Source organism: Barbus barbus, assembly GCF_936440315.1.
Source record: "Barbus barbus genome assembly, chromosome: 21".
Taxonomy (NCBI): domain Eukaryota; kingdom Metazoa; phylum Chordata; class Actinopteri; order Cypriniformes; family Cyprinidae; genus Barbus; species Barbus barbus.
Genome location: NC_136749.1, coordinates 16,952,340 through 16,979,272, shown reverse-complemented (window position 1 = coordinate 16,979,272; position 26,933 = coordinate 16,952,340). Strand labels below are relative to the sequence as shown.

Here is a 26,933-nt window from a genome sequence, read left to right as displayed (position 1 = left end):
TGGTGTCTATACAAGTCATTGGTGTTTGGTGATGAGTGTTTGGCTCAAGGTCTGCATATAAAGTCACACCAGAGGTGTTCAGATGGGATCAGGACTTGTCTTTCTGCAGACCAGTCAAGTTCTTCCACACTGACTGAATCAATCATGTCTTTTTGAACCGTGCCTTATACACAGAGGCACTGTCATGTTAGAATAGAAAAGGGTCCTGTCCAAACTGTTGCTATAAAATTAGAAGCACACAATTCCCTAGAATATCATTATATGCTTAAACATTAAGATTTGTACTCATAGAAATTACTAAAGTAGTCAAACATGTTCAATAGAAGGGGGGTGACCCAATACTTATGGCAATATAGTGTATCTACTTTTAAGTTGGAGTGCTCTGTAACTATGTTGAATGAGAAGGACAATACACCCAAAAGTATAAATTCTGTTATTTACTCACACTCATGTAATTCTAAATCTGTGTGATTTTTAAGATATTTTGAAAAATATCCCAGTGACTGAATTCATTTTACAGTTACTAATAATGCCTTTTTTATGTCCTACATACAGGTTTAGAACAACATAGGGGTGAGTAAATGATCAGAGAATTTTCATTTTTGAGAACTATCTATTTAATGTTTTATGTAGGTTATATTAGAGTTGCTAATGCCACTAATTATCCAGGGACATGAAAGCAACCGTGTGTTTTTCAGAATTTTCTTGCAAAGTATTTTGCCTTAGTTTTTCATGAAGCAAGTCTTGGAGTTCAAGTGTCATGAAAACATGGTTTGCGCAACCAAATTATCTTCTGATTACTGTAAAAGTCCTGATAAAGAGGTCTGTGTTATTTTTTTTCACCTGTACATGGAATCAGAAGTTGAGTACTTAATGTTTTGCAGTAAGGCAGAAGTTCCATATTGTTCCTTAATTGACACATTTAACATGTAAAATGTATTTAAATACAGAACTGTTACTGCATACAAAAGATTCTCCGTTACCTAACTTTCTTACCTCAGTCCCTTCTGACAGTGATCTTTTAATTATAATGCTGCAGGCCGTTGCTGAAATTCCTGTTTGGTTTCTGATGTGTGCTGAATTTCTGAAAGTTGAAGGAAAGGTAGCCTATTTAAGGAAACGGGTTAATGACACAACAAATCAGATATACTCTCAATTATTGTTTACACTACAATGGGGAAAATGTGAACCTGAAGAGGTTTTTTGATTGTTCGAATTTGAGTTCAATGTAATATTTTTTTTTTTTTTTTTTTTTTGGTCTGAGGGTTATTGAATAAGGTTAAAACCACAACTTTGTGCTTTCTTGCCTGTTTTCATTATGTTCTCCACTCTTGCACAAGAACACAGCTGATTGTACCACATGAAATGTTTTGAATGATAGTCAATTAATAATACCGTAATAAAGTTATAGGCTTGCTGAAGTTCAAGTTTATTTGTATAGCGCTTTGTACGATACAAATCGTTGCAAAGCAGCTCTACAGGAAATTAAGTTTCCACAATATATTTATATATTGCAGAACCTTAATATATTAAACTTATGGCAAAATTTGGTAATTCTGTATGTTGTCTGAGCATTGGCATCCTCTGAGGGGTTGGCATTGTTTTCTCAGGTGTTCGGTCATCTCAGATCATTTAAGGGTTGAATCCAGACTGAAGCTTCTGTAATTCCTAGTTACCCGTGGCAGAAGCAGAGAAACAAATAGAGACATAATTAGCGTAGCTGCTGTTCTAAGCAAAAATGATTTGTTCAACCCAAGCTAAAGAATAATAATAATAATGTACATTTGATCAGATATAACTGCAGTACAAGATTATAAAATACATTATGTGAATGCTTGGCTAAAGAGATGTGTCTTTAATCTAGATTTAAACAGAGAGAGTGTGTCTGAACCCCGAACGTTATCAGGAAGGCTATTCCAGAGTTTGGGAGCCAAATGTGAAAAAGCTCTACCTCCTTTAGTAGACTTTGCCATCCTAGGTTGACAGCTGTTATTAAAATAACGCGATAGAAACTGCCTCAAACTCAGAACTATAAAGAAATGAAGAATGTTGTGTCTGAAAGCCCGGCGGTAATGGTACTGTCCAACCGCGAGCGCAAAACACAGAAATAAAGAATAATGAGTCATGTTTGTTCACAAATCATTCGGACGCAACATTCATCTAGTTCAATATATAGTTCATCTATAGCAAATTGAGCAAGCACTGCAAAGCCTTACACGGAGAGTGGTTTGCTATGGTGCGAGAAAGTCAAGAGTTGTGAGATATAAACTCGCAATTGCGAGAAAAAATGTCAGAATTCCGCGAAAAAAGTCAGAATTCTGAGCAATAAAAGTCAGAATTGCGAAAAAAAGTCAGAATTCTGAGAAAAAAAAGACAGAATTGCGAGTTTATATGTCCGAATTGTGAGATAAAAAATCCGAATTGTGAGAAAAAAAGTCCGAATTGTGAGAGAAAAAGTCGCAATTACCTTGTTTTATTTTTTATTAATTGGCGGAAACGGGCTTCCAGAGCAAGAGATAGGAGAGTTTTATTTTGCATATCTAACAGTGTAACATTAAGTAGAAGTATTTCGAATGAGTTAAACCTCCTGTATCCTGTTTTCTGAGTAACATTGAGAATATCACTATATATTGTTGCCACACCGCCACCACCAGTCTGACGGGGCTCATGTTTATAACAGTAGCTTGGTGGAGTAGACTCATTTAGACCAAAATATTAATTTGGTTTAAGCCAAGTTTCAGTCAGGTAGAGTACATCAAAATTATTATATGTGATAATTTCATTTACAATAACTGCTTTGGGTGCGAGTGATCTAATGTTTAGGAGCCCAAGCTTTAAAAATGAGTTTTTCTGGTTTAATCACGATCAGATTTTTTCTAGATCCTGCATTAAATTTTATATTTTGACCTCACTATTCGGGGAACAGACACAGTCTGTATAGATTGGACAACGCAAGTACTTCTATCTTTTAAGTGGGTAGAACAAAAGTCATCATAGTAGTTATTTGAGAATTGGCTATAGTCAGATGGAGCGTACCGTCCCGGAGATGTTGTCCGACAGTCTGTAAATACAGACCGCTTTACACTTGAAGTGAATGTATGCTGCAGCTTAAGTTTGAAATGTTTAGTATATTTAACAATATTTTGCATCATGTCAAATGTATTTAACAATATTACTATGTGCTGGTGCATGGGCATGACTTCTGCAAGTACTCTTGCCTTTTGTATTTCAAATGTTTTAATAAAAATATAACCAAGTAAGTATTGTCCAATTTTTGTATTTTGTTTAAATGAATGCATGCAGAGTAAGGTTTTTAAACGGAGCAATCCAGTCTAGCAGACCTAAACAGGTCAAGATGACTTTTGTTGCCAGAAGCTGCATTTCATTCTAGGAATGCACATTTATTTTGTAAGAATAACTGAACTTCATTTGTGTTTGGAATGCTGCCCATACAGAGCTTTGGGCTCAGGGACAGGGGTCAAATCATCATGGTGTCAGATCACAGTCTCTGATTTGGCAAACTGTAAGTAGGTCAGTCTATCATAAGCCTCTATTCATGACATGGCAATTCTGAAACTGTAAATGTCAAGTGTTCAGCGGGTTCAGGACATGTATATCTGCAGTTTCAAAGTAAAGGTTGTTATGTGGCCTATGGGCCTGACTTACAAGTGTAATGTTCTTGCCAAACGCTCACAGCCAGGTTGTTAATTATTCTGACAATACCATTTAAATGTTTGGGGTCTGGATGAATGTTTTTGAAAGAAGCACCAAGAATACTGAAGTTTTAGCAGCCATTACTCTGGTCTTCAGTGTCACATGATTCTTCAGAAATCATTCTAATATGCTGCTCAAGAAACATTTCTTATTAACAATGTTGAAAACATTTTTGTGAAAATGTCAAGTTTAAAAGATCGGCATTTATTTAGATTTTGATACATCTTTTGTAAAAATGGAAAGGTCTGTTGTAACTTTTGACCAATTTAATGCAGCCTTACTGAAAGTAATGAATAAAAAAAACTGACCCCAAACTTTTAAACAGTGGTGTATTAATATTGTACTATATACAGTATTTTAGACAAGACTTAATATGCAAAACCCACTGTTTTACAATATCTTGCAGGAGGTCACTGCTCCATTTCCTCATCCACCAAGAGGCCCTTGGCCCCCAAAAAAGTAAACAATCCTTCTGTCACTCTGACAGATTATTTGACCCTGGAGGTGTGTTTGCATTTACAAAACTAATGAAGACATCCAGTTTGCAGACACAGCCTGGATTCACGTAACATTAGAAATCTTATGAATTAATTCAGTACCAAATAAGTAAACATCATCACAGACCCCTCTCACCCCGGACACAACCTGTTTGCCCTTCTCCCTTCAGGCAGACGCTACAGATCTCTGTGCACTAAAACATCTAGGCATAAAAACAGTTTCAGCCCCATGCCATCTCCAGCCTGAACAGCTAACACAGGAATTATTGTGTTCTGTAATTCATTCTCCATCTCTAATTACTGCCTCTCTCTCAAGTACTATGTAATTACATATGCATATTTTCTATACAGCTGTATATATAAAGTAAATAATGCATAAATCTGTACATAAATCTTCTGTTCCAGATTCATACACAATATTATTTATTGTTAAGTCTTATTCAAATGTTTCTGTTCTCATGTCAGTTATGTATGTATGTATGCATGTATGTACCAAAAGGTTTTTAAAAACCACAATAAAGTCCTCATGTGTTTGCGCACACTTGGTTTTCTGATTCTGAAATAAAGAAGCGAGGATTTAATTGTGCTATTTGCATATAATCTAATTCTCCACCTGAGGGCGCTAATAGTCAATAAACGGAAATGGCTGGTACGGCTATAAAATATCAAAACCACTCGAAATTTACACATGAAACACACTACAGCTTGAAAGACAACAATAAACTTTTTATATCTGTAATATAATGCATGTGGTATGTACTGCTTAAGGTGTGTGTTAATTATCTTGACATACTGTGAGGCGCCTGAGATGACTGACTGATCTACGTGGATAGTTGACGCAAATCTTGCTTATATTACTGTATAAATATTGGTTTTATCTGCAACACAACAAACCACAAACTGGTTATGGCATGAAATATGCCATGAAATGTAGACTTCAATCCAGCTCTTAGTTCATGCTCGTCCTCACCTATAGAATGTTAAGGTTGGTCAAATAGGCGATCTGACTTTTTTTCTGGGTGTTATTTAATTTTTGCAGATTTTATATCATTTAATATTTCTTCACTTTTTTTTTCCAGGATAGTGGCCAGATTGACTCGAGTGAGAGTGTTTTTACTGTAAGCATGATGATTCATTCCCACACCAGACATCCTCCTCCATTTATTAGCCAGAAAAATCATCAGTTCCACTGACTCATTCTGTCAATCAAAACTGGTCATTTAGATTGGACATTTAGCTATTTAAATGCACTGATATTTTCTACATCTACATCACAGCTCTGTTCCTGTTGTTATCAGTTAACTGGTGTAGACTAAAAGAGAAATAGTACATAAAAATCTTGGGCAAGGTAAGTTGAGAATGAGACCAAACCAATTGTCAACTGCATTTCTTCTTTATCTACATCCTTTATGCATAATAAATCATAGAGTTTAAATAGAAGAATCTAAAAGTATATAGTCAAGGTACAAATTTTAGATCATACTGTATGGTGGTAATATATAAATAGGTCTACATACTCTGGTCTTCTTTTGGATAGGTTATCACTTCATTGTAATAATTCTAAGTAAAAAAAAAATGCTTCAGCCATAATTAGTAATAATAATAATAATTTGTTGCATATATATAGAGCTTTTGCCATATTGCACCAGAACGCCCACCACACACACCATCTTATTGGTGGAGAGGAGACAGAGTGATGAAGCCAATCAGCAGATATGGGGATGATTAGGAGGCCACGATGGTCAGAGGCCAATGGGTGAATTTGGCCAGGATGCCGGGGTTACACCCCTACTCTTTTTCGAAGGACATCCTGCTATTTTTAATGACCACAGAGATTCAGGACCTTGGTTTAACATCTCATCGGAAGGAGGGTGCTTGTTAGTGACAGCATTGTATAGTGTATAGTGTCCCGTCACTACACTGGGGTGCTAGGACCCACACACATATATATATATATATATATATATATATATATATATATATATATATAATATATATAACATTTTTCTTTTCTTTATTTTAGCTGTTTGTGAGCAGACAAAAATTAGATCTCTTGTTAGTATCAATGCAATAAATACCTTTTATGTCATTAATCTTAAATATTCAATTTTACATCATGTTTGTTCTTTGATTTAGATTTTTCAAAATCCTTTAAAAACTTTGTGCTAATTTCCAGGTTTAAATAAGATGTCAGACCCCACTGGAGATGACTTTTGGCAGTCCTATTGATATTCATACTAGTATTCACTTTCAGAAATTTGTTTAAAACAGCATTGCACTTGCTTTCATTAGTTTCTTTTTAGAAAGGCAAATATTTAATTAAAATACTATAGGGCCTATATTAATTTGATACCTCCATTAATTGCAGAGTGCCATAGATAGTTGTATTGCTCTAAGCAGATGAAGGAAACGTGCTCTTGCACATTGAGTGCTCTGTAAGCCTCTGGATGAACATGTGCGGATGGGGTGCTCTGTATTACTGGTGTGTTAGTGCTGGGCTACAGATGGACGAGTCAGTTGACATTGTTATGATTTTAATGTTTTCTCAGTTTGGCTCAGCATCTCATAACAGTTTGTTTGGTTCATGTTTTGGCAGAGGGTCTAAACTGCCTAAAAGATGCACGCCTGTGGTAAGGAATCAGCCCCCATGTTCCTGTTTCTATGATTTTGGCTGTTACCATGACAACAGATGTTGTGTGGGAAAGACAGCGTCAAAGGTTGAGGAATGATCAGATGGCTAGACAAAAATGACCAGGGTAACTAGACAGACATCTACCAATCACCCATTCATCCATCCATCCATTTTTCAGCGTTGGGCAGCGTCAAGAGAGGCGCTCATCTGTCAATCCATCTGATCAACTTTTTCTCTGTACTAGCTTGTGGAAAATCCAGTGAAGGAATAAGGAGTCTATAAATTAGTCTAGCTTGAACAGCACACCAAGTGGTGCTGTAAGCATATAAAAGAAGTAAAGTTATATATTAAATTGAATTGTGCTGTTATTGTTAATTGAATTAATTGAATTTCACATTAATTGTTAAGTAAGTTACCGTTTGCGGACCTGCTAACTGTAACGTTATGTTAACGCTACGTTATCTTGCTCATTATAGGGCTTCTCAACAATAAATACGTGGACATTAAATATTGATTTGTGATTCTAAAGCTTAAAAAATAATATATATATATTTTCTCAGTTCCCCAATTGATAATGTAAACACACAACTCTACACTCTCAACTAATTGTCACCCTTGACATCAGGGTGCAAAAAGACAAGTAGCACTGTGTGTGTCTTGAGTCCAAAAATGGACATAGAACCCCCATCGGATGAGATCTGGCTAATATCAAACAAAAAGTATAACCATGTTTTTACTTTTACCCCGTGACATGCTCCATAGACACCCCACTCAAACTTTCTTAGTCAGTGCACTCTCCTCTTGTTTTTGTGTGTTTGTTATGGAACGTTGCTAAGAGACTGAAGAATATGAAAGTATTAGATCAGCATGAAAACACACACACTAGTGATACAGACTGAGAATTTATGAGAGTGAGTTTTAGGCATCTCTAGTTTCTTTGATTTGTCTATGGTGTTTCATATACTCTTCTTGACAGTAACATCTGTCTCTTTCAAGATCTGCAATCTATGATAAAACTTTATAGAAACACAAGACATACAATTATATAAGAATTATGTAAGAAGCAATAAACAAGTCTTTACTCATTACAATTATTTCTCTTCAAAAAATATCCTTAATTCTCAAAATCTATTTCTTGTGTTATCTTGTTAGCTAGTCTGTTTATGGTTGTATATGTTATTGTTAATAGTAATATACTTTACATACTAATTGTAAAGTGATATATGTGAATATATATATATATATATATATATATATATATATATATATATATATATATATATATATAATTTAAAAAGATAAAAACAATATCTGGGTCAAAGTAGAACTTTATTTACAGAATGAACAATTTTGGTTTTCTACATGTCAAATAGGCAAACATTTTTTTGTCATTCTGTGATTTTTGTGCCTTCAGAACTGAAGGGCAATACATAGAACCTGACCTTTGACATGCACAAGACATTTTCTAGGACAAAAGTCCAAAGCAAAAAATATCACATGGAAAGATTTTTACACATTTTAGTTGATTCTTGGACAATGGGGAATAAATATAAGATTTACATTTTTATAGATTTAATCCAAATGAAATATGACAACATACTGTATAAGACATACTGTACTAAAAATATACCACAAAGATGTTTAATATTCCAAGAAAACACTGGGGGGGGGGCAATAGATATATTTTTTAAACTGGGAAGGGGGTCTAAATGTAAGTCAAATATTTATAGCATGTAAATATAAATTATCTAATATATCAGCCAGGCCACATGGTGAATAAGTTACTGTTAAAACTGAGCAAATCTTGAACATGAATATTTAATGTTAATAAAAAGTGTGTTTTAAAAATTAAAAGAAACAGCACAACCCCTTTACAAAATAAAGGTGTGTGTGTGTTGAGGGTCATGGATGTCAGTTTGCCTGGGATGTGTACCGAATGATGTTTACAGTTGGCACGTTATCCCAACTCTAGAGCATTACTTTAGTCTCTCCAGAAGTTTCTTCTCTCTGCTGACCCTTCTTCTTGATTCGGTAGGTGACAATGATCAGGAACAGAACTGGAAGGAAAAATACTTTTTCTCAGTTTGCTTCTTTTTAGTCTTAAATATTAATAGAACAAAATGAAACATATCAGTCTTACTGATGAAGCCGAATATTCCTGCCAGGATGCCGATGGTGCCGGTCATGCCCAGCTTCCAGCTGTGAGCTGCTGGCTCGATGTAACAGTAGCCCAATTTAGTGCAGTTACATATACGCACTAAGAAAAAAGAAAGAAAGAAATCTCAGATTAGATGTTATAACATCATGTTAGATGTTAGAATGTTATATATTAAATAAAGAGAAAAAAAAATAGTTTACCATCAAACTTTTGAGTGATACCCATCCCAGCATTGTCTTTGATGTTGATGGGAACAGTGGCATTCAGATCACTTGAGGGCTTCTTCTTCAAAATCAGCTGCACTGAGGTTCCTGCAGATACGTAAACAGGGTTACATAGTTAGTGTAAGCGAGTGAGTGTAAGCCTGTTTTTTTGGGGTTTTATTTTTACTGAAGATCTGCTCACCATCCAGAGGTTTGATCTCAAAGTTTGGTGACTTGCGGCTAATAGAGAAGGTGAAAGGCTCTCCGTAGGGATCGGCATCCTTATCTACAGCAGTGAGTGTCAAGGGGGTCATATCCTGCATGCAGATGAAGCCCTGTGTCTTCTGCAGTTTAGGGTAGTTGTCATTCACATCCAGCAGATGAATATCCACCTTCATCTCAGCCTCCTGCTTGTCTCCCTCTGAGAGGAACAGAAATAGATTGTAATATTTACCAAAAGACACTCACTGGGGCTCTGTTGATTTCTCACCTGTCTCATAAGCGGTGATTGTGAGAGAGATCTTCTCCACCGTCTCTCTGTCCAGAGCAGCTTTAGTCTTCAGCTCTCCAGAGTCAGTGCCCAGGTCCAGCCAATTATGTTCATCACCTTCCATCTTAAACCTGAAAAAAAGAACATTTAAATACAGGAATTACATAAAAGACATTTAAGAATGCTATTAAAATGCCAAGTTTTACTGGCTGCCAGAGAGCTTTTTTAAATAACATACCGTGGAGTCTTAGACCACTTAGAAAAGATCATATTTGTTGTTGCATTTAAACCTAAACACATGAATATAAACTAAATATAACCCCCAAAATTAAATATATTTAAAATTGATGTGAAAAGAAGAAAAATGTAAGATTGGTCACTAATTTAATATGCAAAGTTGTGACACCAATCATGTGGACTCTTGAACTTCAATCAAAAGTCCAGATGTTCCAGATGCTCCATTGAAGCACAAGATGCTTTTTGGATCGTCTCAAATCATTCTAGAGAACATCAAATTTTACACAAACTCGGATTTCATGCAGCTCGAGTGCTGCTGTCACTCAAATATTCTAAAATTTATATGTAAATTTTTCAGTTCATAACATTTGAATATATATTGAATTATTAATGTAAAACAGTGTCTTCAGTAGTGGTCTGTTACATTTGTACCCCACTGTATGTCAAAGCACCAATAAACCTGACAACAATTATTTCATAAATTGCTTCTTTAGCACACAAAAAATGCATAAAATGCTTGCAATAAATGATTGAATAAAATGTTACAAGTGTAGACAGACTTATCTAAATTTTATGTAGTTTTTTTCATCAGTTTCAACATATAACAGCTGGAGCAGAGCTCTTCAATAAACTTCAGAAGTAGAAATATCAAAGCACTTTGAACAAACAATCTCAGCTCATTATGATTGATATTGATGTGATATGATATTATTATCATCTGATTATGTAGGAGGCACAATGCAAAGCATTACTTGATAGTCTTTCCCTCTGGATCCTTGGCTTCAGCTGTCATTATTACGGTTCCAACCGTGATGTTTTCTGGAACGTTGATGTTAAGAGTTTCAACTTCAAACTCTGGAGGCTCATCCACATCCACCAGCTGAATGACAACAAATGTGGTGGCATCTTCATTATACTCCACTCCTTCGATCAGGGGCTCAGGATTACGGGCATCGATCTGTAGGTTGAAGACGCTCTGGAGCTCGTAATCCAGTGGCTGAAGATCGAGAATAAAAAAATAAAGAAATGCAAAAAGCATCAAATAGAAATGTAAACAGTTTTTGCATTTCAGCACGTGTTCCTCATGAGTGAAGTCTTGTTACCCGAGCAATGTAGACTTCGCCTTCTCCAGTGGCTTCATCAACCTTAATGGCTAGGAGGTTGTGTGGGTCTCCAGCAGTGATGTGATACTCCACCCTAGAGCTTCCAGTTCCTGGGTCATCTGCATCTGTGGCTTTGATGGTGAGCAAAGTACTTCCCACTTCAGCTAGTTCAGGAACACTGTGGGTCCCATACTTCAATAGGGAAGAAGGTGGTTATGAATCAGAGCTGAGTTTAAGTATTCAATAATCTACACGGAGAAAGAATGTTATGTAAGGAGTAAAATAAAATATATACATCTTTTTTCTCGAAGACAGGGATCTCGTTATTGATGTCGATGACCTTGATGAGTGCTTTACATTCCGTGGTGTAAACTGCAAACAAGTGCAAAAGTTAAGGAGTGCATTCTTCAAAACAAATCTTCATTTTTAGTTCATTTGAGTGCAGGTTGCGTTTACCTCCATCAGTCACTCTAAAGGTGAGCTCATACTGAGGCACCTCTTTCCTTTGGAAGTTTTTATTTGCCACTTTGATTTCACCATTGACTTCGTCGATGGTGAACATTCTGTCAAACGGCTTGGTAGGTTTCTGGCTTAGGAGTGTGTAGACTAATAATGAGTTCAGTGAGCCCTCCTTGTCACTATCATGAGCAGGCAGAACACCAATTTGATTACCTAAACAAGCATATAAGTATATAAACATTTCAAGATCAGAATTGAAGATATACTAATACTACTATAATACTAATATAGTAATGCACCTGGTTTGAATTGATGTAATGTGAGTGTGTGTGTGGTCCAGATAAACCCTATGTTGTGCAGATCAAATGTTGGGGACGTTTGGTCCCCACAAGGATAATAAAACCTGATTTCTTTTAATAATTTTTTTATCATGTGGGAACATTTTTTTTATCTCCATGAGGAAACAAGCTTATAAATTATACACTGTAAAAAAAAAAGTTCCCAAACTTAAAAGTTTAAGGCAACCAGCTTCAGCAGATTTTGAGTTTTCTCAACTTCTTGTTTCAAGTTTATACAACAAAAAAAATAGAAATTTCCTAAAGACTAAGTTGAGAAAACTCAAAAATCTGCTGAAGCTGGTTGCCTTAAACTTTTAAGTTGGATCAACACTTTTTTAAAAATGTTTCTGTATTGTTAGGGGATAGAATATACAGTTTATACAGTATAAAAATCACTACGTCTATGCAAAGTCCCAATAAAAAAAGAAAACCCAACTGTCTGTATGAGTGTTTATAAAGGGTCTAACATTATTACCTATGGGCTCATTCTCTTGCACCTCAAACACAGCTTCATCACACACAGGAGGGTTATCGTTCACATCCTCCACCTGCACATGAATCTCCATGGGTTTTTCCAGCTCAACACCCAGTTCATCTTCTGCCAAGACCACTAAAGTGTACTAAAACACACACACACACACACACACACACACACACACACACACACACACACACACACACACATACATGTCATATGTTTTATACAATAAGTAATAAGGAGTGAAATATGTTGAAGCCCCGATGTAGTTCAAAGACTGGTATTGAGTATTTTTCTCTTTCGGTTTCTCAAGCATTTCTATTTACCATATCTTTCTCTTCTCTATCCAAAGGAGCGGTAACATATATTTCTCCATCTTCATTGATGGTGAAGGGGAAGGAAAGCCTTTCTTTCTGCACCAGTCTGTACAATGCGGTGGGATCATTGGCACGCACCTAAAAAATAAAAAATAAAAAACAAGAAATAAAACTAAATAATGTAATTAATCATTTAAAATCATATGAATAAAATTAAAAGTAACACTGCCTACTATAACATAACATTATTGTTTTTAGATCCAGACTTACTGTGGTAAGATGCATAGGGTATTCATCTTCCAAATTTTCTCTGAGGGTGATTGGTCCAGGGCTGACCCAGAGGTTTTGAATGATAGCTATGTTGACTCGTGTCGTGCTGCTCAAAGCGTTTGGAGCTCCACCTCCTAAATCCTCTGCGCGAACAATCAACGCATAGTCTGGATCTTGAAGAAGATTCACATTTCTTCTTTCTGCTCATACCAAAATAAACACATTAATTATTCTGAAGTAATGAAATGATGATTAATACAACACTGATTCATGTTGCTCATTTGGAGTCGTTTGGAAATATTTCCCTTGGTGGAGGAAATATAGACAACGTAACTCAAAGTTATTAATTTCAAAGTTATTAGTATTAAACTATTGTTTACTGAACTGTTTATCAAACTTGCAGTTGTGCTTTAACTCTGAATCAGTTGAATCAATTGCTTTCCAAATGATTCACAGTTTCAGAGCTCTTGAAAACCAAAGGCCATCGTCACCTGCAGGTCGAAATGGTGTAAATGAAAGGAAAACTTATACCTTTTACATATCAATTGCAACTGTTTTCTTGAAATTGTTGTCTATTAAATGAACTACTGATTTAAAATAATAAATTCGTAAAAGCTTTGTTTTGAAAGCGCCCTTCGTTATTGATCTAAGTATCAGCACAGCTGTGATTCTCCCATAATAGAATAATGTCAGTTCAGGAGTATTTCGTGTCCATTTATTTATTTGACAAGTCGCGGTGGTGTTCCTTTAAGTGGTGAGGTTCAGTCAATAAAATGTTATTCCACAGCATGATACAAACTAATGAAGTGAAAGGCCTGCACATTTCTTTTGGTCACATGATGTTCGTTGATTTGAGCTGGTAATGTGGATGTTGAATGGTGAAGTAATCTGGGTTAAATCCAGCCTCATTTCTGAGACGACAGTAATCTGCACTGATGAGGGCTGAACTGCTTGAGCACAGTTAAGGACTGTGTTCTTATTTACAGCACGTGGCACGTTCCACACACCAGAGTGAATGTAATCACAGAAGTGGTCATTCATAGACATTAACACCAGTTTAATCTGAGTGTGTATGTGAGAGCACTGTAATCAGTACCGTTCATTTCAGTCTTATTCTAAATTACATGTTCAGTCTTCCCTCATGCTCTCCTTTGCTCAAAGAGGATCACAAACAGAGGAGACAGACCCAGATACTACTTTCATTTGACCCATTTATATACATTTCTTAATCAAAGTTCTGTAATTCATAGTGAAATTCTAGTAAACAAATATCTGAGACCGGCATGATTATGTACACAACATAAACTGCTTTTTCAAAATACCATGGAATGAATGGAAGCTTGTTTTTCACCACAGAAAAAAATAATAATAAATTACTGACTTTTGATCATTTTTAAAAATATTGTGAGTTTATATCTCACAATAAGGACTCTCTGAATTGCAAGATATATACTTGACCAAATTACCACATTAAAAAAAATTGAATTGTGAGATATAAACACAGAATTGAATTCCAGTTCTGAGTTTACATCTTGCAGTTTTGAGTTAATATCTCACAATTTTCTTAGAATTCCGAGTTTACATCACGCAATTGTTTTTTTCCCCTGTTTTTTATTTCCTCAGAATTTTGAGTTTACATCACCCAATTCAATTTTTTTTTAATCACAGAATAAAAAATTGGACTTTTATCCCATAATTCAGACTTGCAATTGCACATTTATATCTCACAATTCTCAGAATTGTGAGAAAAATGTCTGAATTTTGAGATAAAAGTTGCATTACATTTTTTTATCCCTTGGCTGAAATAAGCTTCTATATAAAACTGTATGGGTGTTTTTGTTTGGTTTTTTTGTTGTTAAATATCAATTTCAAAATCATTCTGATGGTAAGTTTTAGGAATGGATAAAAAAATTCTGTGAAAAGGGTGGAGTACTTTATGGCAGCAACAAATACACATGTGCAACTATCCTTTGTAATTATGACAGTGATATATTTAGGAATTCCACTTACTTAACTGTAGGGAACTCCAATGTTGCAAAAATAAACAAAACTACATAGCGTTAAATAACATGATCACTTGTGTGTTTCTATATGTTCTCACCAGCGCGTTCGACACATGTGTAAAAGGGGTTGTTCTCCAGAGGCATGTTGTTCCTTGGAGTACAGTAGTCTTCAAACTTCTTTTTCAGGACATCAGGACTGCCACGGACCTCCCCACGGCTGTACGTTACAGAGGGCCTGGCCCTCAGAGACTCTGCTCCTGCAAAACAACAGAAAGACACAAGTTCATCTTCTTTTAAAGAGGAATACTGGTTTAGAACTCAACAAAACATATGCACAACATATGCACATTTGGGTTTTTCTGTGCATATTTTTGTTCCAAATGTGTTGACATACCTTCCTCTGTTATAAAGATATCTCCACTCTCTGGGTGAATCCCAAAGTAGAAACCATTTCCAGGATTTGGGATTTGGTTCACAATGCTGAATCTAAGTTGGGCATTCAATGTGTTGGGATTGTCTGCATCGGTAGCAAACACCTGCAAGAATGGAACTCCTGCAAGCACACAAGATTAAAAGAACATTTACATAAATGTATGTTCATTTTAATGTCTGTTGATAATGTTTCAACGTCCGTTGATAATGCATGTGTTTCTCACCTGCAGGTGAATGCTCTCTAACACGGCCACTGTACTGACTCTCACTAAAGACAGGGTAATTGTTGTTGACATCCACAACTTGCAAGACAACCCTGTAAGGCCCATCAACAGTTTCACCATCTGCTGAACGTGCTTCAATCTGAAGAAAAAAACACACATATTTAGAAAAGTTTGTACTGGAATTTACATATACAGTCCCCTCCATACGTATTGGAACATTAAAGACAAAATTGCTCTGTTGGCTGTGGAGTCAAGACATTTGCAAATATGATTAAAAGATGAATATGAGACAAAACTACAGAATGTCACATTTTATTATTGGGTGATTCAACACATACATGTTTTACCAAATAAAAAGAACGGCACTTTTAGAGTTCATCCCACTCATTGATGTGAGCATAAGTATTGGGACAGTTGAACATAAGGCAGATGTAAAAGATTAAAAGCTATTATTTAGTTGCAGATCCCTTGCGCACAATCACAGCAGTGAGTCTGTGACCCATAGACATCACCAGACTCTTGGTCTCATCCTTTGAAATACTTTTCCCAGCCTTTAATGCAGCAAATTCCAATTGTTGCTTGTTTTGGGGGAGTTTCTGCCTTTACTCTCCTCTCCAGCTGGTGAAAATCATGTTCAATCGGATTTAAATCAGGAGATTGACTTGGGCAATCTAAGACTTTCCATTTCTTTGCCCTTATAAATTCCTTGACTGAACTGGTCATTGTCCTGATGCAATATGAAGCACTTCCCAATGAATCTGGTGGCATTTTCTTGAATATCGGTAGGCAAGATGGTTTTGTACCCTTCCAAATTCATTCTGCTACTGTCATCATACATTACGTCATCAGTAAAGTTGAGTGGGCCTGTTCCAGAGGCAGCCATGCATGCCCTTGCCATGACACCACCTCCACCATGCTTTACAGATGAGGCTGTATGCTTTGGATCATTGCAGTTCCCTTTTTTTCACCACATTTTTGCTTTCCCATCATTAGACAAAGGTTCATCTTTGTCTCATCGGTCCATAAACACAGTTCCAAAACTCTTCTGGCTCACCTTTGTGCTTTTTTGCAAACTCTAATCTTGCCTTTCTATTTTTGGTGCTGGTCAGAGGTTTGCATCTTGAGCCTCTGTAATTCTGTGTCAATGTCTCCTGAGGACAGTAGATTGTCAGAGCATCACCCCAGCTTTCTGGAAGTTGTTGGTGATTTTACAGACACGTCTTTTAGGATTCATTTTCACAGATTTTATGATTTGTCTGTCATCAACTACTGTTGTTTTCTCAGCCGATCAGGTCGTTGTTGGTTGCTGGTGTCGTTGCTGGTTTCCAAACTCTTGATTTCTCCATGCCCTTTTTTTTTGCTATAGCTCTAATTGACTTCCTCTTTTCTTTTAGCATCCAAATTGCTTGCTTTTCTCTCAAAGTCAGCTCCCTCATCTTCATTTTGGTTTGTGTGTCATCATCAAATGCAAGATTCAGAATACAGAAGTAATGGATATAACTGATACAACACATTTCCTGCTTTTAATATCTGAAGAATTAATGCAACAGGACACAGCTGATCACTTAGAAAGACCTGTGAGGCAACTGTTCCAATACTTATGCTCACATCAGACAGAGGGATGAAACTCTAAAAGCTGATCTTCCTAGCTGGTAAAACATCTATGTGTTGAATCACCCAATAATAAAATGTGACATTCTGTAGTTTTGTCTCATATTCATCTTTTAATCATATTTGTAAATGTCTTGACTCCACAGCCAACAGAGCAATTTTGTCTTTACGGTTCCAATACTTTTGGAGGGCACTGTAGATGTCAACATATCAGTTTATATTAATTTATAAAATTATAATTAAATAAAATAATTTTATTTAATTATTATGTGGTTTATGACCTCATATTAACTGATAGACTACAATGGACTATTTGTAGCCTACCTTTTAAACTTCTTCATACACCACAGAACCATTTAAAATGAACTACTGAATGTAATACAGTGATTTAAAATAGTAAAAAATAAATAGTGAGCAGGATTTAAAATATAAACTTTCCATATACAAACTTTTCATGTAAAACCATGTTGCAAAATATAATCCATGGTCATGTTGTGCATCAACAGTGTGCTTTGTGGATACAAGAATAGTACAATATAGGGATTTTGTATATTTTTAAAGACCCAGGTGCTTGCATGTTATGTGTGATATATTATAATACAATAATAAATTACATCTAGATGGTGGCTTTTCTCAAGGCTCCATTCCAGAGGTTGGTCCAGGAATAGCCAGCCATCTGAAGAAATACTAATCTTTCCTTCGGTCTCTCCGCTTACATGGTATGTCTCCGCTTCCTCTGTTGATGTAAACTGAACAAAGAAAACATTTAACAACAGATACTGAAGATGTTCTAATAAAAATGTAAGCATTATGTCTGTCTATATAACTAACTCGTCTGTCAAAACTAACCGTTCAAAAATAATAATAATAATAATAATTAATAATTCATTACATTTATATAACGCTTTTCTGCTTTTCTAAGCACTCAAAGCGCTCTACATTGTGAGGGGTGGTGTCTCCTCATCCACCACCAGATAGAGCCTACGGTACCTGGTAAATGGGATAGGGCACAGGTGTAGCCTCTGGCACATCTAAAACTAGATTTCCTAATGGCCCCTTTTTGTCCTCCAGACCAATCCCATGAGCCTGAGAGAAAGAGAGAGGGGGAAAAATTATGAAGCCATATGAAAAATAACATCATAAGTCGCTGAATTTAAAATGACTTATTGCAAAAACACCATTATAGGTAAGCATATAGCCAACTGTTATATTGTCTGTTATCAATCTAGACAGTCATGAACAACATTAGTGGCCAATATTCTTTCTGAGAATGAGATTTCCCTGCATACTAATAAAAACACCCTATATTTGACCACACTTCTTAATAAATAACTGAATAAAGATGTTAAATTACTAAATTATTGTATTACTGCAATATAAACAGACATTTATTTAATATCAATAATCCATTAAACTTATCTGCGCTTTGAAGGTTGCTGAATATTTGCCCATTTCTGTGGATTATTTATGTAGAACAAATAATTTAACTTTCCAAATGAATCCAGATTATGTCTGGGTGTCTTTGACTGATTAATGGAGTGTGTGCAGAGAAATGGACTTCAGCATAGTTACTCATTTATGGAATGCATAAAAGATCATAAGGACACTACAAGGTCACCGAGTTAAAATCCTACTCGCACACACACTTACAATGCTGACGAGAAGGGTCAAGTGTAGTAAATGTGCACCTCTCATGGTCCCAGGCAACAAAACCTGGTGGAAAAGGAATGAAAACATGTGAAACTGTGCCTTTAATTAAAAGGACCTTTATTATAGTTACTGCAAAAGCAATTATAATTTACAGCAGTGACATTTATTTGCCAAATAATTTTATTAGATGACTATTCCCTGACATGATGGCCCCTGCTGTGCAAACTGAGCAATGAAGTGGAGCCACATGGTGTGACAAAAGCCTAATTACAAGTTGCCCAGTCAGGAAATAGACCCATCTGCTTCTTTAATGTTAAACTTCAGTCAATGAATATTAACAAAACGTATTCAACCAGTCCTGAGTAACGTTTTAAAATATTACAAATATTTCAGCAAGATTATTTCCTATGTGTGTACAGGAATTTTATGTTTATTTTCCCCTCTATTATCAAACTAATTTCTGCATATTTTGTCAGTCCCTCTGTGCATCTCATATGCATAAAAATAGTCCATGAGTGGCATTTGATGGTGACATGATGACTCTCATCATGTGGCGCTGTGTGTGTGTGTTTTACATGAATTGCAGCTCATGAAAAGGTTATTTAAAGGTCACTTGGCATTCAAGCGTGGGCGGCGCCTCCTGTGCCAGACAGAGCAGACTATGTGCGCATGTGTGTTTTTGTGTATCACTGCTGTATCACAGTTTATCAGATTTTACAATGTCTGTAACTGACAGTTATATTACAAAGCCTAGACTTTTAAATATTAAATATTTATGTACATGCGGATCCACACGTCTGAAAAGAGGAAGGGACAAAATATTAAAATAAAATGTCCAAGAAAGAAATGTGTGTGTAGATATATATATATATATATATATATATATGAGAGTGTGCATGTTTATGTGGTTTATGAGGACACAAATTTGTATAATGACATGGGTATGACAGAGGTATTACAATATGAAAGTGGTTTATGAGGACACTGCCTATGTCCCCGTAATTCAAAAGGCTTAAAAAACATACTAAATGGTGTTTTTCTGAAAATCTAAAAATGCACAAAGTCTCCTGTGAGGGCTAAGTTTAGGTGTAGGGTTGGTGTAGGGCAATAGCACACACAGTTTATTCAGTATAAAAACCATTACGCCTATGGAGAGTCCCCATAAACCACAAAAACCAACGTGTGTGTGTGTGTGTGTGTGTGTGTACCTAGCAATTGCTATACGTTCAGCGAAACAGTATAGTGCTTTTTCAGGGTCTTTTCAGGTTCCAATATCAATAATATATTCTAAAATTAAATTTTAACTTTGTCATTTGCAGATTTTGCTTTGTAAAAGTAAACAAAGTACTGGATATCATAGTTACATCATTCATTTAAGTAAACATGGGACAATTATTAAACACTTAGTAAATGAAAGTAAGCTGCCGACCATGGATCAATAAAGGAAGTTGTTTAAAGGTGTGGCCCCATACTTCAGCCCTCAATAAACATATTTATCGAGATAAACAATAAACAGATTTATCTAGAAAAGTTTATCTGATCACACACAATGTGTGTGAAGAGATAAAAATCTCTAGATAAATCTGACTATGTTAGTCGCAGTTTGGGTCCAAGAGTAGATTAAGCTGTGTCGGCAGTTGTAACAAAATATTGTATTGAAATAAGCTGTAAGGTTTAGTGCTTTACTGATACTGGAATTTTATTTCGGTTATATCGGTCAGATCTATTTTGAAAGACAGACACACCTTCAAACAGATGTGACACAAGGTGACATTGAAGTTAATGTGACCTCTGATAAGCTTAAAACCCTTTGATCGACACAATATACAGATATCTTTGTGTCAACATATTGAATGAATCAGGATGTTCTGGTCCATAAGCTGAAATCAGTACTCATGTTCTGTATTATAAATATCAGCTCAACCAGTTGTAAGAAGGAGAGTAAACCAAATGTGAACGTTCGTGACTTTTCAAACTCAATATTCTAACAAGATATAAAAATGCAACAATAATCCATTAACATATAGATGGCTCTAACTATGGGAACAAGAGGCCCAGACTTGTGACCTCTGATGACATTCTGACAGTACAAGATCAAAAACATCACAGATATACATTCATCTAGCAAATATGCTCAGAAATAAATTTGAATCTATGATGCTACAGCAAGTTTCGATCTTTAAATGCCCTTCCACATAAGCTGGTCAACACCCTTTTGAACGCACCGAGCAAAGTCAAACAAGATCATAACCTAACGTAATCCTCGAAAGCAACGTTTCAATGCAAATGACATATCGGTAACTAACAACATATTTAAAATCAGCTTAAACTCTATAAACTCATCTATAAGAAGATATAAAAGAAATGATAAGAGACACAGACCTGTCAGCAGAGCTCCTCTCCTCAAAAGACTGAGCGTTTCAGTCTTGAAGTGCTTCCTGCTTAAGTCAAAGTTTAACTCTGCTTTATTGAGCCTAATCATTATCTACTGATTCACCGCTCAGGGGAGTGGACTGTAAATTTAAGGTATTTTATGGTACCGTTTGACGATTAGTGTACGGGATTGGTGGATGTGTTAATGTGTAGAAGAAGAAGAAGAAGAAGTTTTATTTATATAGGGCCTTTCCATTGCTCAAGGTCACTTTACATAGTGCTATACAAAACATTTACATACCCAAAAGACAATACAAACATATAAGCCAAATAAAGCCACATTATCCAAAATGCAAATTAAACAGATACGTTTTTAGCTGAGTCTTGAAGGTAGACAAAGAAGATAAGTTACGAAGTGTAAGGGGTAGTGAATTCCATAATTGCGGATACTATGTAAACATAATGTAAACATCAAGCGTTTAATTAAAAGGACACAAAACAAAATACATCAGAAATCTTCCTCTGTAATCAGGGGCCTTACTTCAGTCATTTCTATGCAAGATGATAAGGACAATTCCGAAGACAAGCTTGGACAAAAAGAGAAAAATATATCTGAAAACAAGCTGTGTGACAGATGAAAATCACTGTAGATTCATACGGAGCGTAAAGGTCACCTTCACACAGCTGTGTGCTCACAATCTTGAGTAATACAGGCCTGCAATCCTTGATCTTTTGGTTGGGTTGTGCTCCATGTTTCTCAGTTTCGTCTGATACTGAAAATGAATACATTAGAAAGAACGTCTGAGGTATTCAACAATGACACCTAAAAAAAATCAACTTTATTTACTTACCCTAATATTGTTTCGTTCCAAACCTGCTTGGCTTTTCTTTCTTCTGTGGAACACAAATGATGTTGACTTGGACCCTATTAACTTTCGCTCTATTGACAAAAACAACTGAAACATTTTTAAATGTAATCTTTTAAAATACAAACATTTGATTGAAAGAATGATTTGAAGCATCAATTTTTACAGGTAAGAATGACGGCACACTTAGATGAAATAAAGCAAATATGGATATGAAAACTGTAAGATATTAACTTCTGAAAAAGCTATTGTAATCACTTCCTGTAAAAGTGACTCCTTCCATGTAAATGTCTCAGGTTAAAGGCACCTTGTGTGGTAGTTACTCAAGAATTTCCCATGGTTTTCCATTGACTAATTATTAGGCAGCCGTATCAGCACAATGGAGAATAAGTAAAAGGGTAAAGGTTAAGATTAGGAGCGGTGATACTTACTGCAGGCACTGGTACTGAAACTGAGAAACCTGCTGCTGCTACCGAGATGAACGATTATACTGCAGGTGACCACATGTTGAGTAACATTACAACACTGTTGGGGTAGATGGAAGTTTGTTTCATCAAGTCCAACTGCCTCATGCATAGTGGATCTGACAGGTAATGGCCTCCAAATGAGGAATACCTGACAATCTGTCATCCATGTGTACTCTCAAACAAACAGGCAACAGATGCCTTTAGTCTTACGGTTTTAACACATCTTCTACATTCATAATCATTCATTATCATTCACACAGCAGTGATCACACATCAGCTGAATGTGTCATTCATTTGTCCTTCTCACCTTTGAAAGGAAGGTAGGAGGAGTGTTTCTGAATAACAGGAACAAATGTGTTCTTGTATTACACACATATTCACCAGCAGGGCTGAGGCTGTAATGAAAGATGCTGCTATACGTCCGTTATCTGTGAATTATCTTTATTTATGAAATAATTAGATTAATATAATGATACTGTATGTAAATCGGCAACACGTTATAATAAAGTCTCATTAATTAATGTTAGTTAATGCATTGACTAAAAATGTGCAATACGTTACAGAATTACTCTTTGTTAACATTAAAAATATAATTGAATTTATTGTAAGGTCATGTTCATTAGATGTTGAATTAACATTCACTAAGATTAATAATTCTTTGTTTCTATGATTCTTTGTGTTAAACCTGTCAAAATCCTTTTAAAAAACTGTTATTTCCAGTATTAAATTAGATATTAAATCCCAGACTTTCAGTGTATATTTAGATTTAGATTTTACAGTATGCCTAATTGTAAACTCGACATGTTAAAATGATAATTTGTGCATAATGGGCAGAGAACATGTATCTGAAGCTGTAATCCCTGAATAACGCTATCATATGCACACCACAGGAACAGCTGGTGTATGTTTTTCAAGGTTAATGTATTTATGTTATATGATATAGAGTGAACCCAGCTGAAAAGACAATACCACAGATATGTGATAAGTGCTTTTTTGCTTTTCCAGATGTATGCACTTTCAAAAGGACCAAAGTATTTCAGATTTATTATAAAAAACAATATTTTATTTCTTTTGAATGTTGAATTCAAATGGAGCAAAAGCTGGACAAAACGTTCCACACACAAGGTACGACAAAGAGGTTTCTCAATTCAAAAGCAAATCCATTAGGAAAATCATAAAAAAGGACCACTTTTAGCATGTTGGGATTCCCACAAAAACATTTGAGTTTTTCATGGCTTTTGAAAAGGACAATGGGTAAGACTAGAGCGTTCTGTCCTTCACAGAGGGAGCAAGAAGCCTGTAATCGATGCTCTTCTACAGCACAGTCTAATATAGACATCCATGGCTTTTTTTAAAAATCACAAAATGGGAGAAAAAAAAACAAACACTTGAACAGATACTTTCCAAAATGTTTGCACCCAAACTTCACACAATACAATTCAAACTTTCAGACCAATTCAAAGTCTCTGCACTACAGACTCATCAGGTCATGACATGATTTGGACTTGAGTTTGAAGGCTGCTTGCTTGTTCTTCTTAGCAACCAATCTGTTAATGAAACGCTTCGCTTTATTTGGGAGACTCTCCCGTCGCTTTTGAAGAGAACAACGTCTGGTGAGGTTCTCTGTGCTGTCTCTTCGCAGACGGAGCTGGCGGATGATGCCCTCAAACAGCGGCCAGACATTGTGTTGCATTGCTGCTGACGTTTCAATGAACTTACAGTCAAAGACAGCAGCAGATGAGCGACCCTCTAAAAAATACAAAACAAAATAATGAATGAAAATGCCCAGTGATCTGGTAAAACAAAGAGTACTTTACTAATCCCACAAGTGGATTTGCAGATTAAGAAAATGCTACTGATAGCAGTAACTTTAGGTTAAGGAGTAAAGAAGCACTGAAGAGTTTTACTATTCAGTTCAGAATCACTTACCACTAATGGACACTTCCCTGCAGCGAACCAGGTCACATTTATTGCCGACGAGGATGATGGGAGTGCGGTTGGCCTCGCACTGGCGTCGAAGCTGAACACGAAGATCTGATGCACGAAGGAAGCTTGAACGATCTGTTATGGCATAAACTATAATGAAAGCGTCTCCTGTCTGCAAACATTGCTCCTGTGTCCAGCTGCCCTCATCCTGATGGAAACAGAAATTAAAATGTCTCTGAACCTCCAATCACTTATAAAGTATATTAATAAAAATTTCTGATGAGCTAAAGATGTTACCTGTGAATCCCATGTGTCGAGGAGGGTAATGGTGGCCCTCTCACCATCTACTGTTATTGTCTGCTCAAATACTTCACCTGAGAACATTAAAAAGGACAACGAGTTAAAGGTTATCAATCGTGGCCATGGAAAAAACGTGCAAAATTATAATCCACTTTATATCTTATAGTGACAATAAAAACGGGTTTATTTGAAGTTTTCTGTTCAATCTGAAGAGGTTCGATTTTGCGCAACTCGCGCAGTTACACAAAGGCCAGCGCTCCGTGTATTTGACAGCGTTCTGTCAGACACGACCTTGAAGCAAAGCGCTCGAGCGCCCTACTGTTTCTGTGGTAACCTCTTTAGATGAACGATGTTAGCGAGCCCCTATGCATGAACTATTCGAACTTGTAGCCTAATAATATTAAATGCTCATTCATGTATTTATCGAATTATTGTTCTTAATATTAATATGTTTAGTAGTCCTAAAAAGGACTTTAAAAACATTTCCCTAAATTTGACTTTTTGTCAATTTTTCACCTGGGCCCCAGTTTGCAACCTCCTGTTTATGAATTTCCAAAATCATAAAAGGTAACGTAAATCTCTCTCTCTCTCTCTCTATATATATATATATAGCCTATATATATTCTATATACTATATATCACATAACGTTTTATGACCCTGTTGTTTTGACTTTCTAATTCTACACAATTTCCAATTCTACGTGACCACTAGAGTAGGCTACATGATTCCAAATTGTAAGAGTTTCTTTAATTGCACCATTATGATGGGCAAACGTTGAATTTTAAATATGTAATAGCCTAAACACAGCCGCTACAGGCTTATATCCTAATTTAAATCTGGATAACGAACGTCAATGGAACGCGAAGTGATTATTTGCGATAGTTGATGTGAACAGTGAACAGTTGAGAACAAAGAGTAAGTCCAGTTAATTGTCTGCATACCTCCATATAACTCGCATTCGCTGCCCATGCTGTCCGATGCTCCGGCGAATATACTAGCGAGCGCGGACTTTCCGACGCCGTTGTCCCCGAGCAGGACAACAGTAAAGGGTCCAACGGAAGCTGGAGTCGCAGACTCGGTGGAGATAGCGGAGTCTGAAGAGGTGGACGAGCAGGAGCTGGACCTGGACATACCGATGTCGGGACGCGCGAAACCATCGCTCAGCAGCTGCCCCCCGTCCGTCCCGCAGATGCTCCACCGGTGCAGGTTTTGCTGAACGCGGATACTGTGGCGCCGCATGCTCGCCAGCAGGGTCATTTGTACAATTCGACGACAAACACTCGGGTGTCTCTTCGAATATGACTGCACAAAGAATTGACGAACTAAGTCGGACGCTCCAATAATAGATCCAGTCCCATCCAGCAGAAACCTACTCAAAAAGATCTAATTGCTCTTGGCTTCTTTGTCTTCAATTAAGCACATCTGAATGAGGATTGGTGCCTTTTGCCCTGGTAATGCTGGCGCTGTAATGTGCTTTGAGCTCTCAGTGCAGTTCACGGTTATATTAAGGTCTCAGTAGCAGTGAGGATTTCCTTGACGTCACTTTTCTCTCCCAATGAGCTGCAGCGGGTCTTTCCTTTTAGCGCCCGATGGGTGTGAATTAGAGTTGCTCTTGTGCGCATCGAGACGTGATTCAAGACCAGGGGCCAAAATTGAGAGAAAACCCGATTCAAGGAAACGTGTTTAAAATTTGCAATTCATTTTACAACGCATTTTATATTTGTACAATAGTTTACAGATAATGTGTTAATTTCCACTCTTAATATTTTCTAACACAATATAAACTGGTCTTTATATGTACACAACTACCTTCATATTTCAGGATGGGGTGCAAGATCTTTATATATAGGCTACTTGGGGTTCCTTGGCATCAAAAGTTTAAAATATGTTCTTAGAATGTTCTGCTAACGTTCTCACTAAGTTATAAGAACATTATTTCATAATGTTCACAAATGTGTATAGGGAAAATGCTATATTATCATTGCAAATATTTTGGAAAAAGTACTTTTAAGTGTTCACTGAACATTTTGACAACACGTCCAACTAAAACATTTTCAGGAAATTTCATGAACGATTGTTAAAGAATTAAAGACTAGATAACTTTGACAAATGTTCTGTTAACGGTACTTGAATAACATTTGTTTATAACTTTGATAGAACCTAACCAGAACCTTTGAGAAAGTT

At 36.2% G+C, this 26,933-nt stretch overlaps 2 protein-coding genes across 3 annotated transcripts; both read right to left on the bottom strand.

The window, feature by feature from the left end:
• Window positions 1–8,673: 8,673 nt before the first annotated feature.
• Window positions 8,674–21,262, bottom strand: LOC306887578 (cadherin-17-like). The gene is made up of 19 exons (XM_079445412.1): window positions 21,199–21,262; window positions 18,817–18,879; window positions 18,157–18,252; window positions 17,781–17,915; window positions 15,556–15,694; window positions 15,294–15,452; window positions 14,998–15,156; window positions 12,897–13,096; window positions 12,636–12,764; window positions 12,307–12,451; window positions 11,491–11,706; window positions 11,330–11,406; window positions 11,035–11,226; window positions 10,684–10,928; window positions 9,695–9,825; window positions 9,407–9,625; window positions 9,202–9,312; window positions 8,984–9,100; window positions 8,674–8,900 (listed from the first exon to the last, which is right to left on the bottom strand). The coding sequence occupies exons 2-19, from the start codon at window positions 18,859–18,861 to the stop codon at window positions 8,812–8,814; spliced, it is 2,604 nt and encodes an 867-aa protein (XP_079301538.1). The 5' UTR covers window positions 18,862–18,879; window positions 21,199–21,262; the 3' UTR covers window positions 8,674–8,811.
• A 1,936-nt stretch (window positions 21,263–23,198) lies between these two features.
• On the bottom strand, window positions 23,199–26,272 carry LOC306887590 (GTP-binding protein GEM-like). Of its 2 annotated transcripts, XM_079445447.1 has the most exons (5): window positions 25,691–26,272; window positions 24,746–24,822; window positions 24,452–24,656; window positions 23,954–24,271; window positions 23,560–23,909 (listed from the first exon to the last, which is right to left on the bottom strand). In XM_079445447.1, the coding sequence occupies exons 1-4, from the start codon at window positions 26,004–26,006 to the stop codon at window positions 23,994–23,996; spliced, it is 876 nt and encodes a 291-aa protein (XP_079301573.1). In that variant the 5' UTR covers window positions 26,007–26,272; the 3' UTR covers window positions 23,560–23,909; window positions 23,954–23,993. The 2 variants fall into 2 exon arrangements, with proteins under 2 accessions (XP_079301572.1, XP_079301573.1); XM_079445446.1 differs by having other exon boundaries at window positions 23,199–24,271.
• Between the last annotated feature and the right edge of the window lie 661 nt (window positions 26,273–26,933).

Excerpts from the sequence above, each read along its gene's own strand:
- LOC306887578 (XM_079445412.1), bottom strand. The coding sequence starts at position 18,861 with ATGAGAGGTGCACATTTACTACACTTGACCCTTCTCGTCAGCATT. Across the intron at positions 17,916-18,156 it reads TGCCCTATCCCATTTACCAG|TTTACATCAACAGAGGAAGC; the intron begins GTACCGTAGGCT and ends TTCTTTGTTCAG. Across the intron at positions 12,452-12,635 it reads ATAGAGAAGAGAAAGATATG|TACACTTTAGTGGTCTTGGC; the intron begins GTAAATAGAAAT and ends TGTGTGTTTTAG.
- LOC306887590 (XM_079445446.1), bottom strand. The coding sequence starts at position 26,006 with ATGACCCTGCTGGCGAGCATGCGGCGCCACAGTATCCGCGTTCAGCAA. Across the intron at positions 24,823-25,690 it reads CGAATGCGAGTTATATGGAG|GTGAAGTATTTGAGCAGACA; the intron begins GTATGCAGACAA and ends TAATGTTCTCAG. Across the intron at positions 24,657-24,745 it reads TCGACACATGGGATTCACAG|GATGAGGGCAGCTGGACACA; the intron begins GTAACATCTTTA and ends TGTTTCCATCAG.